General features: G+C 51.1%; 1 protein-coding gene across 9 annotated transcripts in view; it reads right to left on the bottom strand.

Moving 5' to 3' along the window:
- The window catches only part of CTIF (cap binding complex dependent translation initiation factor), a 293,053-nt gene that overhangs the window by 177,360 nt on the left and 94,718 nt on the right, over positions 1-20,975 (bottom strand). For all 9 annotated transcript variants that reach the window (XM_053902678.1, XM_019464103.2, XM_019464110.2 and 6 more), the window contains 2 exons: positions 4,176-4,249; positions 2,830-2,934 (listed from right to left, as the gene is read on the bottom strand). In XM_053902678.1, coding sequence (XP_053758653.1) covers positions 2,830-2,934; positions 4,176-4,249 — 179 coding nt within the window. The remainder of the gene's footprint in view (positions 1-2,829; positions 2,935-4,175; positions 4,250-20,975) is intronic.

The raw sequence follows: 20,975 nt of genomic DNA, 5'->3' as shown, positions 1-20,975 counted from the left end.
GGCTGTGTGCAGGGAGCGCTGCTGTCCCCCAAGACCTGTCCTCTGGGATTCAGAGCTCCCTGGGAGGACTGCAGGTACGGAGGGCAAAAGGTTGCTACAGACCAGCTGAGTCACTGCTTCCTACAGGGTTTCCAAGGCAACAGCTTTCTCTGATTTCTGTCCCTCCATGGAAACATGGGCTGCGGGAAGCCTTGGCAACCGAGAGGTACCCTGCTTCCGAGGGATGCTGCAGTGGCTGGGCACGTGGAGTGCATCCCCAGCATGGCTGGACTCTGAGGGTGACACAGTTCCTGCCTTAACCACAAGGAGGCCACCGGGTGCTGAACCCAGGATCCCCTAGGAACCTGGGGAGGCCAGGGTTCACCTATGCTCTCATTCCAACAGGGTCCCTCCATGCTGAAGGCCATCTCCCCTCACCACCCAAGGAAAAGTGACCTCGGGAATTCTGGCAGATCCCACACAGACAGGACGATGGAAAAAGGAGCCGTGGTGAGAGGCTGGGGTCCCCTGGGAGAGTATGAAGCACGTGGTGGGTCTCTCCCCAGAAAAATATACACAAACGCATGATTTTGCATGAAAGTTTAAGGGGGTTAAACTGATTCACGGATACTCTGGTGTGATGACCGGGGCCTTAGATGGCATCAGAAGGCCTTAAATCATGGCTCTTCCTGGGCATGTCTGAAATGCATTTCTCCCAACTGTACAATAGAGACAAGAGCCTCTCCCTCCCTAGGCTTTTTGTTCATGACTCTGCGCTGGTGGGAGCAGGGTGCTCAGAGAGGGGGTGCCCACTAGGGTGGGGTGGGGAGCAGGTGAGACGCAGTTATGTTTAATACAACCAACAATATCAGTCACGTTTAGATGTGAAGTGACGGGAGGTGAGAGTGGACAGGGAGGGACTGGAAGGAAAAGTAAAAGCCGTCAGTCTAAGAAAGAAGAGGAGAACAGCAAGTGTTGACAAAAATGTGGAAAAGCCCCGTATACTGCTGGTGGGAATATAAGACATTCAGCCTCTGTGCTAAATAGTTTGGCGAAATAGTTCCACAAGAACTTAAGACATGGAATTACCATGTGTGATACTGTGACTCATACAAGCTATATTTGGTCTTTGTCCCCAGTCCTAGTATAGAACTCCTCAAATCCTTGGAATTTCCTAAGTGAGGACAGAAGACAAAGTTGCATTTTGTTATGTTAATGAGGCGACTGTTGAAAAACCACCTAGGGAATCTACGGGAGGGAGCCGGTTCAATCGCGTGATTGGAGGGTTAGAACTTTCAGTCGCAACTCTGGACTCCAGGGAGAGGAGAGGGGCTAGAGATTCAATCATTGGTCAATAATGATTTGCTCAATCATGCCCGTGTAATGAAGCCACCAAAAGCAAAAGCAAAAGCAAAAACAAAAACAAAAACAAAAACCAAAGGAGGGGCTTTGGAGAGCTTCCGGGTTGGTGAGCACAGGAGATTCTGGAAGAGCGCACTCTGGAGAGGGCATGGAAGTTGGCACCTTTCCCCATCCCTTGTCTGATGCGTCTCCACCATCTGGCTATTCCTGAGTTCTATCCTTCGATATAAACTCGTAATCCAGTGGGTACCATGTCTTCCCGACTTCTGTGGCCTCCCTAGCAAATTAATAGAGCCCAGGGAGGGGGGTCGCTGGAACCCCCAACCTACAGTCGGACATCTGAAGCACAGGTGACAGACTGGACTTTGGACTGGCGTCTGCAATGGGGAGAGGGGTCGATTTGCAGGACTGAGCTCTCAACCTGGGGGGGTCTGATGCTGTTTCTAGGTCAATGGTGTCAGCACGGAGTTGAATTGCACACACTCGATTGGTATCAGAAAACTGCTTGGTGGCGTTGGAAAAAAACCCACACACATCAGAACTGGTGTCAGAATTGGACCATGTGACTCAGCAATTCCATTTCCCAGGCACCTACCCGGAAGAGTTGAAAATAGGGACTCAACAAATACTTGCACACGAATGTTCATAGCAGAGTAATTGACAATAGCCAAAGCGTGGAAAGAACTCAAATGCCCATCAGCAGATGAATGGATGGACAAAGAGTGACAGACCCACATGATGAAATACATGCCACAGTGTGGACGAACCTCAAAATTTTATGCTGAGTGAAAGACGCTAGGCCCAAAAGGCCACATATGATCCCACTCCTCTAAATAACCGGAAGAGAGAAATTCACAGAAACAGAAAGCAGATCGGTGGTTGCCAGGAATAAGAGGGAAATGGGGAGTCACCGCTTAGGGGACATCGATTTTATTCTGGGGGGGTTGAAAATGTTTTGGACCTACGCAGAGGGGATAGTTACACACTATTATGAAAATATGAAATGACACACAATTGAACACTTTAAAATGGTTAATGTGGGGGGCGCCTGGTTGGTTCAGTGGGTTGAGCATCCGGCTCTTGGTTTTGGCTCAGGTCAGGGTCTTGTGGTTTGTGACACTGAGCCCCGCCCGTGCTGGGCTCCATAGCACGGAGCCTGCAGGATTCTCTCTCTCCCTCTCTCTCAGCCCCTGCCCTGCTCGAACTCACATACGTACGCGCTCTCTCTCGAAAATAAACTTGAGAAGATGAGACAGCCCGGTATAAAATCAAACACTACACCAGGGGTTCTCAAAGTGGGGCCCCTGGACCAGCAGCACCAACGTCCCCCGGGAACCTGTTGTGGGTGGAGAGCCTCTCTGGACACCAGCCACCTGTGTGTTCCCAGTGCAGCAGAGATGCCTGCCCGCCCAGGGAAGGGCCCCTCTCTGCCCCGGGACAGCTGTAACCCTACCCACCCCTGTATAAAAGCCCCTGGTCACCCCTTACCCTTCCCGGTCGATGTGTGGCAGGGTCGGCTTGGGCGTGTGTCTCAGCTTCCGGTGGAACTGCGTGAAGTCCAGCTTTTCGGGCTGCAGGTCCCAGGTGGCACCACTAGAGGGCGAGAAAAGGTGAGAAATGTGAGGCAAGGGGGAGACCAGCCCAGTTACCCATGGCACCAGACAGCTGGGCACAAGCCTGGCAGGGAGCGTCTTCACAAAGAGGTGGGCAGGCTGGGGAGGACACCCACCAGCCGAGGGTAGGGTCGACAGAGACCCCTCCCTCAGAATGGAGCTGGCGGTGTCAGCTCTGTGTTCAGATAGTGGGGCAGGAGGCTCCCCTTTCCTCAACCCTGCTGTATAGCAAATGCATGTCAGTCTGATGCCTGCTCTACGGAGGCCCCCCTAAAACACTTCAGAGCTTCCTTCCGGAAGGCTGGAAACAAAGGAGGCCAAACATCTGTCACTAGAGCTTCCGATGGCAGCTCAAAATGGTGGCCAGGCAGCTGTGAGGTACATAAGGCAAGTCAGTGGGGTGGGAGGTTGAGCCCCACAAAGTCCCAGACCCAGGAGACAAAGGTGCTTCCATTCTGGGAAAGCCTGAGTCTGAGCCACGGATGTGCCTGGAGCGCGCCCAGCGTTGGCCGGCTCCAAGGCCAGGGGCGGAGGGGAGCTAAAGGGCCCCTGCCCATCCATAGCCCCAAGCCGTCACTCCCCAGGGGAGTGAACATATGGTAGGCACCCATTAGCAAACCTTTCGGGGCACCACCTCCTCCTACTGAGGAACCCTGGCCAACACCTGTTCTTCCGACCTGGCCCTTCAGGAAGCTTCTAGAATCTGAGCTACTGACCACCTTTCCTTCCTCCAGACCTCTCTGCAGCCACCCCCCGGCCCCCAAACCCTACGACCTCAGGTGAGGGGAAGTATCTGCAGCCACAGCCGTCTGTCCCCGGCTCTCACATGGGTGGCCTTGTGTCCACCGTGTGCCATTCTCCTTTGCTCTTCCAACCACTAGTCAGTCCATCCCTTTGCCTTCTCTCCCTCTCCCCTGTGGTTAGACTGTTAGTGTCTGTCTTCTCTTTCCCCTCGACCCTCTCTCTGCCTCCTCTTCCTCCTCTTGGATGGTCTCCTCTCATTTTCGTTCCTTTGATCTTTCTCTCTCTCTCTCTGACCTCCTTCCTCAGCTGCCTCATCCGGGCTACCTCACCCCCTCTTTGTCTCTCTCCACTTCTTGATCAAAGAACGTTCAACATTTACTCAACTTCCAAAGACCCCATGGGGCTTCTTCTATAAGGACAAGCACCTGGGGTCCCAGCCCGAGGCATATGCCACAGACAAGAGGAAGAAAGGCTTACCTGAAGGAATCAAAGGTGTTGGCAGCCCAGATATCCGTGCCCAGCATGTCCAGAGAGTTGTCTTTGCTGCCATTCTGGAAGAGACGGGATGAAAAAAGGGGACATTGTTTGCTTGGTCAGGACACTGAGAACACGTGGCCAAAGTCCTAATCCCAGAGAAGGCTGCAGAGGCCTTCCTTCTCTTCCCTCGGTTGGTCATTCTGGGCAGCTTGTAGGCCGGAGAGAGCCACTGGAGTGAGCATCCTGGCCAGTGCACCCAGTAAGTCACGAGGACCACTGCCCCCCAGCCCCCCACCCAGGTACAGGCCCTCACCGTTGTGTATGTCAGACATAGAGCTATACCATCAGGTACAGAAATAGCCTGGGTTTCTGCTGTCCCCAGCCCATGGCTCCCGAGTCCACTGCCAGCTGGATGGCAGTGGCTTCTTCCCAGGCAGAGGCTCTGGAAAGCCAGACACACTGGCAGGTCCGTGTTGGAAGGCTGACTTCCCTGGAGTTAAGCCCCACTTCTCGAGATCAGGCGGCCCTGAGAAGCCCCCACTGACCAAGGCTATACCAGTGATTAAATTCTCTAATTCTCTAATTGTCTAAATTCTCTAAACCCCGTTCCAGTCTTTGCCCTCCAATGTCCCCTACACGATCCATCCCATAGACATACAGAAAGCGCTTTATTTCGTCCAGTTTCTATCGTTTGGCTTCTCCGCCCCTTGGCTGACAATCTCCCCAAGTTCTCTGACAACCTGCCTTACTCCTAATGCCCTCCATCCCTCGTTACCCCTAGTCTGCTTTCATCATCACACTCTTTAAAATCAAGACTTTCACCTCCAGGACCGCTGGACATGTGCATGCCTTATGACCCAGGACATCACTCACAGGTATAAACACAACCAAAACGTGCACAGAGGTTCACCAACAGTACGAAGCACACAGAAGTACAGAGCAGCACTACTCACAATAGATCCACACTGGAAGCCACCTAAATGCTTCCCAGCAGTTGACTAGACATGCAAATTATGGCATATTCACATACTGGAATATCGCACAGCAGGGAGAATAAACAAATTAAAACCTACAACAGCATTAATAAGCCCCCAAAATGTAAAGAAGAACAAAAGAACCCAGATACAAAAAAAGTACCAACTCCATGATTCAATTGATATAAAGTTCAACGACAGGCCAACAAACTAATCTGTGGAGACAGAATTCAGGAAGGGGGGGGGGTCCCAGGAGGGTCCTGGGCGGGGGGTGCTGGTAATGTTCTGTTTCTTGATCTGGGTGCTTGTGTGTTCAGCTTGTGAAAACCCACTGAACTGTATGCACGTAATATGTATACTCTTTGTCCATGTGTGTTAGGACCTCCTGGTTAGATTCCTGATAGTATCCCCAGTCTTTGTTTTTAGGACTGATCTGTCCCCAAACCTACCACTTCTCAGGTCCACTAGCTCCTACACTGGATGATCTTCGTTTGAGACCTTTCCACGGGCCTAGGCCTAGGCAGACACTGAAGACACAGAAGTGGAGGAGTCACAGGCCCTGCCTGCAAAGAGGGGTAGGTGTGCAATGACGCACATGTAATAAATAATTACAAGACAGTGCGATATGTGCATTGATTCAAGGAGCCGTAACGGGACCAGAGGCAACAGACCCGTTGCCTGTAACGGGACCACAGGCAACTTTGCTGGTGACTCCTCCTGAGCAGGGGACGCAAGGACTCATGGAAGTGAGGCAAGCAGAGAGAAAAGCAGGGAAGGGGTCATTCTGGCAAAGGGGACAGCATGAGGGAAAGGCAGGACCCAACAGGGCGTTATGGGGAACTTCAGGGCCTCTGGCTTTGCACAGGGGGCACAGCAGCCCAGAGAGTGTCTAGGATCACCCACACAGTCCTGGCCAGGGCCTACTAGGGGCCCCACAAGTGCTCCTCGGTGCTTGTTGGGGTTGAATTGTGGCCCCCCTCCAATTCGCATGTTGAAGTCCTAATGCCCAGTACCTCAGAATGTGACTTTATTTGGGAATACGGTGGTTGCCGATGGAGTTAGTTAAGATGAGGTCATATGGGTGGGCCCTCATCCAATATGACTGGTCCCATTATAAAAAGAGGACATTTAGACACAGAGACAGACATGCACAGTGGGAGGATGCCATGGAAAATTGGAGTCACGCTGCCACAAGCCAGGGAACCACTGCGGGCTGGGAGACAGGCCTGGAACAGATCCTTCCTTGGTGACTTCACAGAGATCATGGCTCTCCCCACACCCTCATTTCAGACTTCTGGACTCCAGCACTATAGGACTGATAATAACTTTCACTAGGTTGAGCCAGTTTGGGGGTCAGAAGTGTGGAATCAAGCAGCCCTCGCAAAATAATATGGCAATCGACCATCCACCCCTCTAAAAACTCCCTTTCTGAGGGTGGTCAGTCATGTCCCTTCCTCCTGCAGTCAGCAGATGTCCCCCACACCAACCCCAGGAACTTCTCACGTCCTCACAGCCACACTAACCACCTGAGGGGGTAGGGTCTCCTGCATCCTGCAAACAGAGCAGCCCATGCCGGCTCAGGCCAGTCTCTGACCTCCCAGCATCCACATCCCCAGGAGCCAGCCCGTGAAAAGTCCCATCTTCTATCCTCCCTGGTGGCGATTCCCCTGCAGACCACAGCCAACATCACCCCAGAGACTGCTGGACAAAGCCCCAGTGGACTAGAAAGGAACCCGAACCAGGCTCAATGACTCCACCTCTGCCTCTCCCAGCAGAGACACCAGCACCTTGACAAAGAAGCCCCATGATTTTGGGGTTTGGTTTTGTCTTTGATTTTCCTCGTCTTCCAGTTGGTCAGAGTTGGTAAGCACGCTCTCCTCCCTGCCTGCATTGTACTCAGCATGCCTGACTCACCAGCCTCTTACGTGGAAACCAACCTAGTTTCCAGGGAGAGAGCAGTTTGCGGGTGCATTCCAGCTTTTAATCAATCTGAAGGCAAGGAGCACCCAGCGGAGGGGCCCAAGCGCTTGGACCTTCATAGACACCAGGCAGGAGACAAAGAGGGGGTGTGGGGAAAAGAGACAGCAGTAAATGGGGGGGCTGAAGGGACACAGGGGAGGATGCATGACCTCAGACCTCATCAATAAAAGGAGGACTGGCCCTGCCTGTGGCACCACCAGCCAGAAGCCCCAGGTGACAAAACTTTCTGCTCCCACCATGCCCTGAGAGGCCCCACAATCCTCTCTTGTGAGTCAACCGGGCCATACGTAACCTCTCCATATGATGCCACACGGTGGCTCTGTGCACCTCGGTGCTTCCTACCCACACCTGTCCCGTCCTGCATTCCCACAATCCCTTTCATTATTGACAGTGACCTATCAACCCCACCTTGCTCCTCTCCTGCTCACGTGACCACCTGGGAGGCTCACGTGACCGCCCAAACTGCAGTGACCTTGCTCTGCCCTAAACTAACCATCCATGCAGGTGGAGTGAGGCAGCTCTCGTTCCATCTGTGTATAGTGACCTTTCTCCCGCACTAGATCAGGGATAGCCACCTCTCTGGGTCCCCCAGGGCTCTACGCCCAGTGCCTAAGAAACGTCTACGGGACTGACTTTCGCTTCAATCAACTTTCACTATCTTCCTCTTGCCACTTGTGACCTCAGTGAAGTCTGGGCTTGAGATTCTTTGTATTTAAATAAAGAGCGCTCAGAGAGTGACAAGATTGGTTCCTTCTGACCAGCAAGGCACGGACGGACCCTGCCACCACGCCCTCTCCCTCCAGTGGCAGACATCACTAATCATATATGGCGTGATTTACAGTCCTCAAATCAGGTGACCCCCTAATGTTCCAGGACCACCCCTCCCTCCCTCCCCGAGTTGCCTCATCACCCTCCCAATCCCAACTCCTGGTGTCTGGCTGGCTTCCAATTCAGCAGCCCTGGAGGAGGTGAGGGCACCGGGCAAGGTTGAAGACCACCCCCCCAACCCTGGGGCCGCTGAGCTGGGGGAGCCCAGGCCAAGATGCCTGTCTGTGCTGAATCAGAACAGGAAGGTAACTCCATGAACAGGTGAGAGGGCAAGTCTGGAGAAGTTCACAATGAGAGTCTCGGTCACAGGGGACGACCTACTTATCTCTGCTCTATGTGACACAGTAGCTGCAGCATATTACACGACTCTGGATGTTTCCTCAGAGCTCGTTGCAACAGAATGTGATGGGCATATAATCACGGCATGCAACCGTTTCTCAACAGGGGCTGGGGAAATTGCCTGGCACTTGGAGGCAAAATCAATCTCCATCAAATCTCGGCCCACAGAGGGAAGACCCCGCCTGCTGAGGCTTCCTTTGCTTCCCTGTCAATGCCGAGGTGGTGGCCCAGGCAGTGCCCGGAGGGGTCAGCTGAAGGCAATGGCAAAGCTGGACCACCAGGAACGAAGAGCTTCACGCTCCCGTCCCCTGCGCCCCAGCCCTGGGCTGGCAGCCTTCAAGCTGACCATGAGGTCACCTTGCCACGGGGCTTCAGATCCTGCCAAAGCCTTTAGAGTGTCTGGATATTCCCGTTTCTTGAGTTCTGGACACCAGTCCTCAAACCTTGCAACTCCCAGCACACGCGTGTGCATACGGGTCACCTGTTCCACAAACCCGCCTATTATTACAGAGAAGTCACAGAGGGGCAGGGGTTTGCAGACAGACCCACAGACAGGCAGACTGCAGTCTGACTTCTGGAACCTCCCACCTGGAGCCAGACCCACCTCACCGTCCAAACCACCAACCCCCCTTACTCACACTGAGCTGCATGAGAGGCAAGGACAAGCAGAGGACAGAGCAGAGGGTGACCAGTGCTTGGCTTGTCCCCAGGTACTCCCTGCTCTCCCAATCCCCAGGCTGCAGCCAACTACTGCAGGGACCTTGGCTTCCCTGGCACACTAGTAAAGCACAGTGTTTGTGTGAAGGGCTCTGGGGTCATGCCAAGCTACCCAAGATGGGGGCTTATATTCCTCTTTGAACCACTGTACCCTTCCTAGACTCACAGAAAACAAATGTCCTCCCCAACCCCAGTCGTTGTTTCTGATAGGCTCCAGCTCAAGACCCCTCCTCTCCGCGGCCGAGCATTTCCTCGGCTGACGCTAGTGCCCCAGGAACCCACGGCACGTCCAGCGCTTCCCGACTCTTCGACTGCTGTGCTTCCCAGTGGTGTTCTAGAAACACTAATCCACTGGCTCTTAAATGTCAATGTGCATCAGAATCACGCGGGGAGAGGAGCATTGCCAGGTTAAATTTAGTGCAGCTGGGGTGGTCCATGGAACACACTTCTAGAAACTGGATGTTCAAAGGGTTTTGTGGGGAAGAAAAGTTCAAAAAGGCTCCCTTGTCAAATGTTTGGGACGCATTGAGTTAAAAGATTGCTGTTGTTGTTGTTTTTAATGTTTACTTATTTTGAGGGGGGGGCAGAGAGAGGGGGAGAGAGAGAATCCCAAGCAGGCTCTGTGCTGTCAGCGCAGAGCCTGACATGGGGTTCAAGCCCACAACCGTGAGATCATGACCCGAGCCGAAATCAAGAGTGAGATGCTTAATGGACTGAGCCACCCAGGTGCCCCAAAAGACTGTGAAATGAATTACTTTACTGCCAAACTTCTTGGTGCCTTTATTGGTCTTAGATGGGTGTTGACTCTTCAAGTATTTCCCAAACTCCTTTGGCCAGAAAGCCACCCCATCCTTCCTCTTTATTCCACAGAGGATTAGGGTTCCACAGAACCTACTTTGGGAAATGGTCTTCTAAGACTCTTCCTCAATTATGCTGCATCCCCTCAATGAGGAACCCTGGCTTCACTTTTTGTTGTATCCCTCTACTCACTCACTTCTCACCGTAGCCCTGGGACCCAGCATCTTTCATTAAATATTTTTCAGCAAGGATTCAGGTATCTAGGCACTGAGAGCCCACCACAGAACTGCACTGGCTTCTTCAAGAGCATCCTCTGCTGTGCAATTCCTGTGTCTAGAGCTCTTCTCTGAGCCCCCTCCCCTCCCCAGCCCTGAGGTCACCCGGGCCCTGCCCCCCAGGTTGCTGCAAGGCCAAGGTTCTGAGAAGCCTAATCAGAAGCAACCACCCTTTTCAGTGGACCGTTTTTAGCACTTAAACGCTGCCGAATCCTTCACAACAGGCCCTTTTCCTGGCAATTAGGGGGCCTCATGCCAGTGTGAACCGTGCTGTTCTCAGAACAGATCACAAAGGGATAATGAGCGCTTTAAACCATGTGGAAGAAGAAATGGAAACAGCCCGCCTACGGGCGGGGGGACTGGAGCCGCCTGAGAGCCTGGCCGGTGCACAGCTACCCCCAGCTCAGGGGAGTCCGGACTCCGGCAACGACAACAGCCAACTTTCGCTGACGTAGCACTCACTGAACGGCGGGCACCCTCTGAGCACTTCACTTTGGTCACAACCCTAGGAAGCCCCACTTCACTGATGAGAAAACGGAGGTTCGGAGAACTTGCCTGTGTTCAGAGAGCTTGTGCCCAGGATGGGAACGTATACAACAGTGTGGCCCAGAGTTGATGCTCTTACCTGTTGCACCGTGTGGTTACATTATTCAGATAAACTGTGGCCTCACTGCAGACTGCTATAATGCAGTCAGGTATTCATCCCGTCCAGACATTTGGGTTCTCTGAGTCCACCTCTGCCTACGTTTGGGAAGACAGTACTGGTGGAGGGAGCAAATCGCCTGCAGTGAAGGTAAGAGGGAGTCTGGGGGTGTGAGATGGAATGTATAAAGAAGCGGGGCGGGGGGGTGGGGAGGGGGCTCTGGACCTGAGTGAATGAAACAAGGTAGGAGTGGATCACTGTACAGTAGAGAAACATGCTAAGTCAGGAGCAGTGAGAAAATAAACCCTCCTCTGTGCTGCTGGGTTCTCTTTACTAGTACACAACTGTGGAGTGATTTACATGCCTGTGTGTGGGTATGTATGTGTCGACAACTCCGGGCTACAAGGGTTTAGAAACTAAGCGGAACTTGACTGTCTAGGACAGTGCACAGGAGGAGGACCACTTCCATTATCGGGAGGGTCACAGGTGAAGTTCCAACTAGAGGAAGCTGGGGCATGTCAGTCTGGACTTCCCCCAGCTTGTCTGCTGTTAGTCAGCTGTGCCAGGGGACACGGAGGCAGGGGTGGCCAGCCTTCGGTCCTGGCTTCCCACACCTGAAAGCCCAGTATGGGAGCAGCTGCACAGGGCCTAGTGCTGGACACCAGGCAGGAAAGGGCAGTACAGCCCCTGCTCCTCAGAGGGCTCACGGTCCCAGGACATCTCCCCTCCTGGTGCAGAATGTTCTTCCACAGATTCTGTCCATCATGAGGGCCAAGAGCAAGGCTGACCCTAACATGGATTGTCTCACTTCATGGACACAAGTTCCTGCCATAGCTGATGGGGAGGGCCATCCCTTTAGACATAGACAAAATTTCTCTCCTTCCTCTCCAAGGACCCCACCGCAACTCCCCTGCCTCACCCTGATCTATCACCCACAGACGTGGACTAGTCCTGAGGTGATCATCCCTGCCCTCACAGGTCTTACCATTCAACCAAGAGTCACAGAAACAAAAAGAACACTGGAAGATGGCACGTAGTCAAGCACCATGTGACAAGATGTATGCCACCCCTGTTGCTGGCTTTGGACGAGACAGCAGAGGGGCTCTGAGACTCCGGGAAAACTTCCTGAGAGTACCAACATGGTTTGGACTAAGAGTGGGTAAAACAGGACTCCAGGCCTGCAAGCTGCTTACTGGAGGGCTCAGGAGAGTCACTCAGCATCTTGCACTGATGCTGCTTTCTCTGTCCCATAAGCATTTGGACTGGACCAGTGATTCCCCAGTCGGGGTAGGGAGAGCAGGCAGAACATACGAGACACTGAGACCAAAGGCCCCAAAAGTATCTCCTGGGCCCAAACAGGGGCTTCCAACAGGTTGGGTCTGAAACTCCTCTTAGGCTCAAATTAAACCAAAATTTGAGATACAGTCCTGTCCTAGTAACTGTGCATGTGTGTGAGTGTGTGTGCATGTATGTGCATGTGTGTTCAGCACCAAGGACAGCACCTCACATGCTGGTGGGAAAGACCATGATGGACCACCCCCCCAATATTTTAATGCCCTTACAACAGAAGGGTCTTTGAGGCAGGAGAAAGGCAGAGCAGAAGCCAGAAGAGAGGGCTTCCTGGGTATCACCAGAGCAGAGTTCAGGAGCCAGAAAAGGCATTCCTTTCATTATGAAACTTTCCTGTCTGCCCATTCTATCCCTTCCCTCTCTAACCTCAACTGTTTTTGTTTTTAATTTTTTAATGTTTATTTATTTTTGAGAGAGACAGAGACAGAGCGTGAGCAGGGGAGGGGCAGAGAGAGAGAGAGAGGGAGACAAGAATCTGAAGCAGGCTCTAGGCTCTGAGCTGTCAGCACAGAGCCCAACTCGGGGCTTGAACCCACAAACTGTGAGGTCATGACCTGAGCTGAAGCCGGACACTTAACCAACTGAGCCTCCCAGGCACTCTGTACCCTGACTGTCTTTGAATTAAGAACCAAAGGGAGAGGTAGGAAATAACGACTGAAGCCTGTGACCAAGTATAGTTCTTCTAATCTTACCCTTTCTGAAAACTCTCTTGGCTAAGTTTGTGCTTGCAGATTTAAATGGCCATGTTATTTGAACCTGGACTGGTCAACACCACAGGCTACTTCTGGCTGCCTTCCTATTCGGCATCTGCTGAAATAATGCAGGCCCATTTAAGCGTCCCCAGTCGTCCACCCTGCATGTCCTTATGCAGAGAAAGGATCCCATCCTCCAAGACTCCTCACTAGGAGGCCTCTTGAAGCTCCCCAGTCCCCAGAGATTCTCCCTTCCTGCCAGGCTCAGACTCAGACCCACGAAGTCCAGAGAAGAAAGGAACTGAGAGATCATCAGGTCCAGGGGTGACCTGGGGGTTCTGCAGAGGTGCTCCCAGAGCACTGAGGCAGATGGAGTAGGAGACAGCAAGTGGGTTCCTCCTTCCCTTGCCTCCCCAAGCAGTTTTGCCCCTTTTGTTTTCCATACGGGATTTCCCTGAAAGCTTCGGATAAGACAAAAGGTTCTTTTCTTTAAAAAAATTAACTTTTATTTTAGATAATTGCAGATTCACATATAGCTGTAAGAAATAACACAGAGATGCCCTGCACCCTTTACTGTTTCCCCCATGTGGAAACTTGTAAAAGTATAGTTCAATATTGGCGCCTGGGTGGCTCAGTCGGTTGAGTGTCCGACTTCAGCTTGGGTCATGATCTCGCACTCCATGAGTTCAAGCCCCACTTCAGGCTCTGCGCTGACAGCTCAGAGCCTGGAGCCTGCTTCGGATTCTGTGTCTCCCTCTATCTCTGCCCCTCCCCTGCTCATGCTCTGTCTCTCTCTGTCTCAAAGATAAATAAAAACATTTTTAAAAAATTTAAAAAAAAGTATAGTTCAATATTAAGACCAGGATATTGACATTGATATGGTCAAGATGCAGACCATTTCCATCAGCACAAGGTTCCCACCTGCTGCCCTTCTGCACCACACCCATTTTCTCCTGCCCCTCCCTTCTCTACTCCCTGTAATTGCTAACCTGCTCCCCATTTCTATCATCTTGTCATTTCAAGAATGTTATGTACATGGAATCATAGAATATGTAACTTTGGAGGATTGGCTTTTTCCACTCGGCATAATTCCTGGGAGATTCACCCAGGTTGCTGCATGTGTCAGTAGCGGATTCCTTTTTACTGCTGAGTGCCACAGCTTGTTTTAACTGTTTACCTGTTGAAGGACATCTGGGTGGTTTCCAGTTTGGGGCTATTATGAATAAAGCTGCTATAAACATTTGAATACAGGTTTTTGTGTGAACATAAGTTTTCCTTTCTCTGGGATAAACACCCGGAGTAAAATGACTGGATCAGATGGTACTTGCAGGTTTAGTTTTTTAAGAAACTGCCAAATTGTTTTCCAGAATGGCTGTACCACTTTGCACTCTTACTGGCTATGTGTGCATGATCCGATGTCTCTGTATCTTCACCAGCATTCGGTGTTGTCACTATATTTATTTTAATTAGCTATTTTGATAGGTGTGAAATCTCTCATTGGGGCTTTAATTTGCATTTCCCTTACAAAAAGATGTGGAACATCTCTTTGTGTGCTTCTTTGCCGTCTGTACATCCTCTCTCTTCAGGGAAAAATGTCTCTGTGTCTTTTGTCTATTTTCTAAGTGTATTGTTTTAAGTGTTGAGTGTGGGGAGTTCTTTATATATTCTGAGTACTAGTCCTTTGTCAGATACATGTTTTGCAAAATTTCCTGTCATCTGTCTCTTCGTCCTCTAAACAGGGTTTTTCCTGTTTAATTTTGATAAAGCCCAATTTCTCATCTCAGTGGTGACATCTACTGATTGTCTTTTCCCATTTAGTTTGAAATATTTCTGGTTCTTAGGATGACAAATGATTTTTTTTGTTGCAATGGGGACACTTTCATGTTGTGTTATGAAACTCTGAATCATATTTAAATCTTCTGTTTTTGACTGACTTTTTGTGACGCTACATTCGCAGGGAAAAGGGAGGGTAGAGCCTCACAACTGCCATTGCAGGTAGAAGCCCAGGGTAGCTAGCACTTGTTGTTACGGCTCCACGGAGATGGGAATTTCAGGACTCCACAGCTCCCAGGGACCTTGCATGAAAGTGGCCTCATTACCACTGGGCAACAGTGGAAGTCCCAACTCTCTATTGAACTTACTCTGACACAACCCAGTAGGGAGGGGAGGGGTGCCTCAATACTGCTGAGTTGGGGTGAAGTCCAGTTCCCAGATGGCCTCCAATAATACCTTGGGGGTTGCAAGGACCCTTTGTATAAGCTGGCAGGGATAAAAGTTCCAGCTGCCTGCCTGGCCTTCTCTGACAACATCCCAGTTGGGGGGGCAGGGGGAGGGCTCATTACAACCCAGTGAGGGTGGCAGTCTAGACTCCCACTGGGTCTTTGCTGGTGTGGGCAAGAGTGGGGCTGCACTTTGTTCTATGCTATCTGGCTGGAGTAGAGAAGTAATTGTCTAAAACTTTTCTTTTTTTAAGTTTATTTATTTATTTTTGAGTAAGAGACAATGTGAGTGGGGGGAGGGGCAGAGAGAATCCCAAGCAGGCTCTACACTGTCAGCACAAAGCCCAACGGGGGCCTCAAACTCACAAAACTGTGAGATCATTACCAGAGCTGAAACCAAGTGTTGGACACTCAACCAACTGAGCCACCCAGGCACCCCTAAAACTTTTCTATCTTAATAGAAAATATCTTTGCCTGGACCTTTGCTTAGAGACGACAGACTTTCATTAGTACCTTAAAAAAAGATCTGTGTCCACTGCCATTTCCTGGTTACCTCCTTCTTCAGCCCCAAGTCTGGGATGTTAGAGGCAAAAAGGAAACTCAGGAAAGTTACCACGATGTCCTTGCTCAGGTCCCCCAAACCCTAGCTGGTCTGCCTTCTTATCTCTACCTTTCAGAATTTTCTTACGTTTGCTTCATACAGAATGTCCGGGATCTTAGTTGTACTCAGCAGGAGGAATATAGAAAAGAATATATACTCCATCTTCCCCAAAGCAGAAATCTATGTCTGTATTTTTAACAATATATTTAGATGGTCTTAGGTCTAGATCATCTCGTTTTTCAGAGGGAATCAGGCTATTGCAAGATGATGTGTCTCACCCATGACCCAATGGTAAGTCAGAGGTACGGAAGCGAGGACTCACGTCTCCTGGCTCCCGGGCCAGTGCCGTTACCATGACAGCATGGCTCCTCCTCCCTCCTGCCTGTGTATCTGTGTATGTGGCCTCCTCTGCCAGCTGCCAGCTCCCCTGTAGATACCAGCCCACTCCTCCCTGTATTCACACACTGCTCTGGACTGTTGCTTTCGCACTAGAGAAAGTCTTGTTTCTTTAAGCAGACTCCAGGTTCTCTGAGGACAGACACTAGGCCACATGGCTCATAATGTTTACAGCAGGGGCTCCAAGGATGGCTGCTGACTGTTTTCCCTACAAGTCAACCATCAACACTGTTTTAAGTGTTATATCCTAGTTCCTCCAGATAAGCTGGAGTCAGAAGGCTCCTCGAGGACAGGGACAGGTGATATCTTCTAGAAAATAGAGGCTCATGCTGGGAGCACCAGAGTTTTCAGAATCAGATCACACCAGCAGGATCGTGTACAGTTCGGGGAGGCTCATTAGGAAGAATCATAGTTATAGTGCTCCTAGGAGAGTAACCCAGGACAGGACGGGACCTAAGAACCATCGTGTCATGTCCCAGACATCTCAGCACTGCGGGGTAAGTGCCTGCTTTCTCTCTAACCTCTATGTACATAGAGACTGAGCCCATCACTTCATCACCCTGCTTCCCGCCTCCCAGCCTCCCAGCAAGCTGCCAGGCACACAGGCAGCCCTCAGAGATGATGTGCAGACTGGATCAACGCATGAAAGACCTGATAAATAAACAGAGGGATGAAGCAACTAAACCATGACAAAGGAAACAGCTGCAGGAACTAATGTATTTAGCTTAAAAAGCAGACTGGCCCTGCTGGACTGCTGCGGGAGAAACGAAACAGCCATGGGCAAAAGGAGTAAAACTAAAACCATCAGCTGGGGTTATGAGAGGTGGTTTGGGGCTGAACCAAAGAAAGACACTGTAGGGGCACCTGGCTGGCTCAGCTGGTTAAGCATCTGGCTTTGATTTTGGCTCAGGTCATGATCTCACACTTTGTGAGATTGAGTTCTGAGTTGGGCTCTGTGCTGACTGTGAGAAGCCTGCTTGGGATTCTCTCTCTCTCTGTCTCTCTCTCTGCCCCTCCCTCATTACCATATGCATGCTCTCTCTCTCTTTCTGTCTCAAAAAATAAACATTAAAAAAAAAAAAAGAGGAAGACTGTACTCAATGGAGCTGCCTCAGGACGTTCTGAGATGCCTTTTGAAGCAGTGAGCTCCCCATTTCAGGAAATGTCCAGCAACTCAACAGCCACAGGAGGGCGTTCCTGCACTGCAGGGTGGGAGGGTGGATCAGATGACCTCTGAGCTCCTTGTCATCCTGAGAGCACGTGATGTCTTTAGGGTTCCCAGGAGACCTGCTTAGCTCTGGATTTGATGTGGTTGGAAGAGGTCAGCCCCAGCTCCTGGTGAGCTTCTACTAGAGGTGGGGCGTGTGATAATCACTCGAGCCAGTCACCAAACAGCTCTGGTTCCCCCCATTCCGGTTCATAGTGGGATGATACTTTTTACGGTGCTTATGGTTGGGTAGGGCCACGTGACCAGTTCTGGGCAACAAGCAAGGAGGGGAAGTGATGTGTATTATATGTAGGTCGGAGTGTTGACTCGGCAGTGCAAGACCCTCCGGTGGTCCTTTTCCCTCGGTCGTGGTGACTGGTGAAAATGGCAAATGGTCCATCAAGCTGGGTCCTGAATGGGTTGTTTAAAGTTACTGAGACTCAAAGTTGTTTGTTACTGCAGCATTACTTAGGCTATCCTGACTGATGTGAAGGGACAGACTTTACCTGTATGGAATGGAGAGAAAATGGAAGATATAGAAGGTACACAAGCAGGGGAAGGGGTGGACAGCAGTTCCAGCATCTCAGATGAGCACACAGACACCTCCACATCCACCGTCCTCCTTCCTACCACTCCTGTAATACCCAACACAAACCGCCCACTCAAGGTGTACTCTCTCCTGCTGCCCTAACATCCCAACGTTACACCTAACTTCAAGCCTTGTGAACACCATTTCTTCTCTCTTCCCCCTCTTTTCTCTGGTCAAACATCCTAACCATTCCTGAAGGCACAGATCAGGTCTCATGTCCTGCAAAGCATCTCTCTACTTACAGAGACCAGAAGGACCACCCTTGGGAATGACTGCAGAATCTGTGGTCAGGACGTGTCTTTGAGGGACTTCACTGGGTGCCTTCAGCCCTTTCCATGTGAACTGGCCTCTACTGTACAGACAGGCAGTGAGCCCAAAGGCTCCAGCTTATATGTGTCTGCCAAGATCCCAGCAGATACTCAAGAAATACTAACTAAATAGAGAGCAGTGCCATGAACACATTTCTTAAATATCCACAGAAGCTGAGTAAAAATCTAGGCACTTCTACTAAGATATCATTTGTGCTCATGAGTTTAATTGGCACTGGACCAAATACTATAATTACTGGAGGGCAGCAAGATAACTGGCAGAAAACTCCTCCCCTTTCCTGTGGGTCAGAGGTAAGCTGTGTATTTGAGGCTCACCTCTGCCTACCACTGGCCATCTCTTGGATCAGAGTCAGTGTTGGCCCCTAGAAGAAACCTGGCCACAGGTTGGCACAGGTATTAGGGAGAGTAAGGGGACAGTGGAGAAATCAGGAAAACCCACACTTGCTGCTGCTTTTAGCAGCTATTTGCATCCAATTGCTCATTTCTGGAGACCCAGGAACAATGAAAGAGATTTCCAGAGAGGTTCAGAGAAGTCTATCATTTTGCAGAAGAGGCACTGAAATGTGTGCTACACCTGGGTCCACATCTGGTTCTCCTGGCCCTTGGGACAAAGGCTCTTTGCACTCCTTCCTGAGGCTTCAACGTGCTACCAGGCATCATGATACCAGAGGGACAGTGCCTTTCTCTCGTCATTCCAGGAAATGTGGGATCCAGGCCAACAGCCAGGACTCAAAGACGCCACTTCTAACACACCCACACCTTTCCCGGGGCTTGGCATGAACCCGCCTGATAAGGAGGGGTGCCATGAGGATCCCAGTGAAGATTTCATCACCTTGTTCTACAGCCAACACCACGGGCCAATAAATTCCTCAGTGAGGAAGTCCTTCTCAAGGACTAATCGGAGGCTCTGCTGCTGTTGTACACATTCATTTTCTTTCCTTGGCACTTCTGTGCAGGTAGACAAGAGCTGCTAGCTCCTGACCTCATACAAACTCTCATATGCCTTTGGCTTTCTTCCCTGAATGCTAAATCCCATGCTGGTACCTTGAGACATTTTCTAAATGCACCAGGTTGCACACTCTCACATCAGCTACTTTCCTGCAAATCATCTCCACCATGATTCCCCTACTACAGTGAAAAGCTGGAAACTATTGCAACTTCCTAACTCAGTGACTAGGTGTTGGATGAGGTCTCTTGGAAAGAGGCTGCCAGGATGCCGAATAATCCCCAATACAGCCAAATCCCAATTGCAGGCAGTTGAACAAGCCTCTTCAGGCCTATCTGTAGCCCATTCTCCTCTGAGCCCCTCCCTCCCATTTAATGGGACCTAACCCACCCTAGGCTACCCCCACGTTGTGCCTCTGAAAGGGGTCAGAGAAGGCAATGGTTTTTCCCATCTCCTCCTTGCATTCGTTGAAATAACAAAATATAATCTCAGTGCATGCTAATCCCCAAATGATGCCTACACCTGGGCTACACATTCAGGACACGGTTTGTGACCCGCCATCCAGAGCTTCCTGGGCAGAACACAGAATCTCAGCATCCTCCTGCCGACCCCACTTTCCTGGGCCCGTGTGGCCAAGGTGGAACACCCACTCAGCCAGCCACCCCCATCTCCAAGTACCTTTAGTTTCCTCCTGAAATTCTCCCCCATGGGTGAATGTGGGGTAGCAGAACCACCCCCACTATCCCAACGACTTTAGAAACAGCAAAATTGGTGTGGCCAGAGCAATTGGCCCCACCAGGGACTGACTGCATGGACTGGGCCTGTGCCAACTCAGTGTAGTCTCAGGAGTCTTAATTGAGCTACTACTAGGTGTAAAGCCCTGGGCCAGGGGTGGTCAAGGATGTAGAGGCAGCCCTAGGACGCATCTCAAGGTTGACCAGCTGCCTGAGGGGATAGGCAGATGTAGGTGGAACAGCTTGATTATAACATGAATTTGAGGGAGGGTGTCTGTGTGGATGAGAGGGGGCAGTGAGAACAGTGGGGAGGCTCATGGGGCTGGTAGGGGTTCTTAAGAGCTGGGGGCAGTGCTTCTGCACCTGGTGGACCGGGATTAAGGGAGCTTTGAAGGATGTACCCATGCACCCATCAGAGCTGCACCCAGCAAATGCACCCTTCAATGGCAGCTCCCTGGTTCCCCCTCCATCAGGGAGTTACTTTAGGACAGTGTAGCTAAGGGCTTTCCTTGTAACACAGTCACCTGGGATGCCGTCCAGCTTTGATCCCTCCACCTGAGGGCATCAGAAGATGGCTACTTCATGAGGGGAAGTCCAAGGCTCCTGGGGTCCTAGGCAGGACTCCCACTGGCAGGAGCACGGACATGAACCAGCATGGGCCACTGAGGACAAAGGCAATGCTCTAGAGCAGGCAGAGCAATGAGAAGGAAGGAGACTGCCCTGACACCGTTGAGCTGCCATGCCAATCCCAAATACCCACCCGGGCTGGTGGCGAGAGAGAGAGAAATTTCCACCTTGTTTACACCACGCTACTGTTTGTACCCTAAATTAATTGAATCACTCATGTCAGTCAGGTCTTTCACCACTGAACCAAGAAGACATTATTTCAATCAGACTCGTGCCTCTCCATCTACTAGGCATACAGCGCCGGAGTGCAAAATGCGGCCTTCCATCCAGGGGGTCTGGCTCAGTCCCACCTTCCCTGCTCACCCCACCTAGGTTCCTTAACTGTGACACCCGAGGTCGGGCCACCCTTTGGACCCCTATGTCTCCTGCCCTGAGCATGTCTTGTCCTTTATACTATGTATCTTGTCCTTATAACTGTATGGTAAGGCCCTTGAAGGCAGAGGCCATGCTTCAGGTGAACCCAGGGCTTAGCACCAAGCCTCTACAAACACCCCCT

This window comes from Panthera pardus, unplaced genomic scaffold, assembly GCF_024362965.1.
Source record: "Panthera pardus isolate Hobbes unplaced genomic scaffold, ASM2436296v1 HiC_scaffold_15, whole genome shotgun sequence".
Taxonomy (NCBI): domain Eukaryota; kingdom Metazoa; phylum Chordata; class Mammalia; order Carnivora; family Felidae; genus Panthera; species Panthera pardus.
The sequence above is the reverse complement of the archived record's forward strand: the minus strand, read 5'-3'. Positions and strand labels throughout refer to the sequence as shown.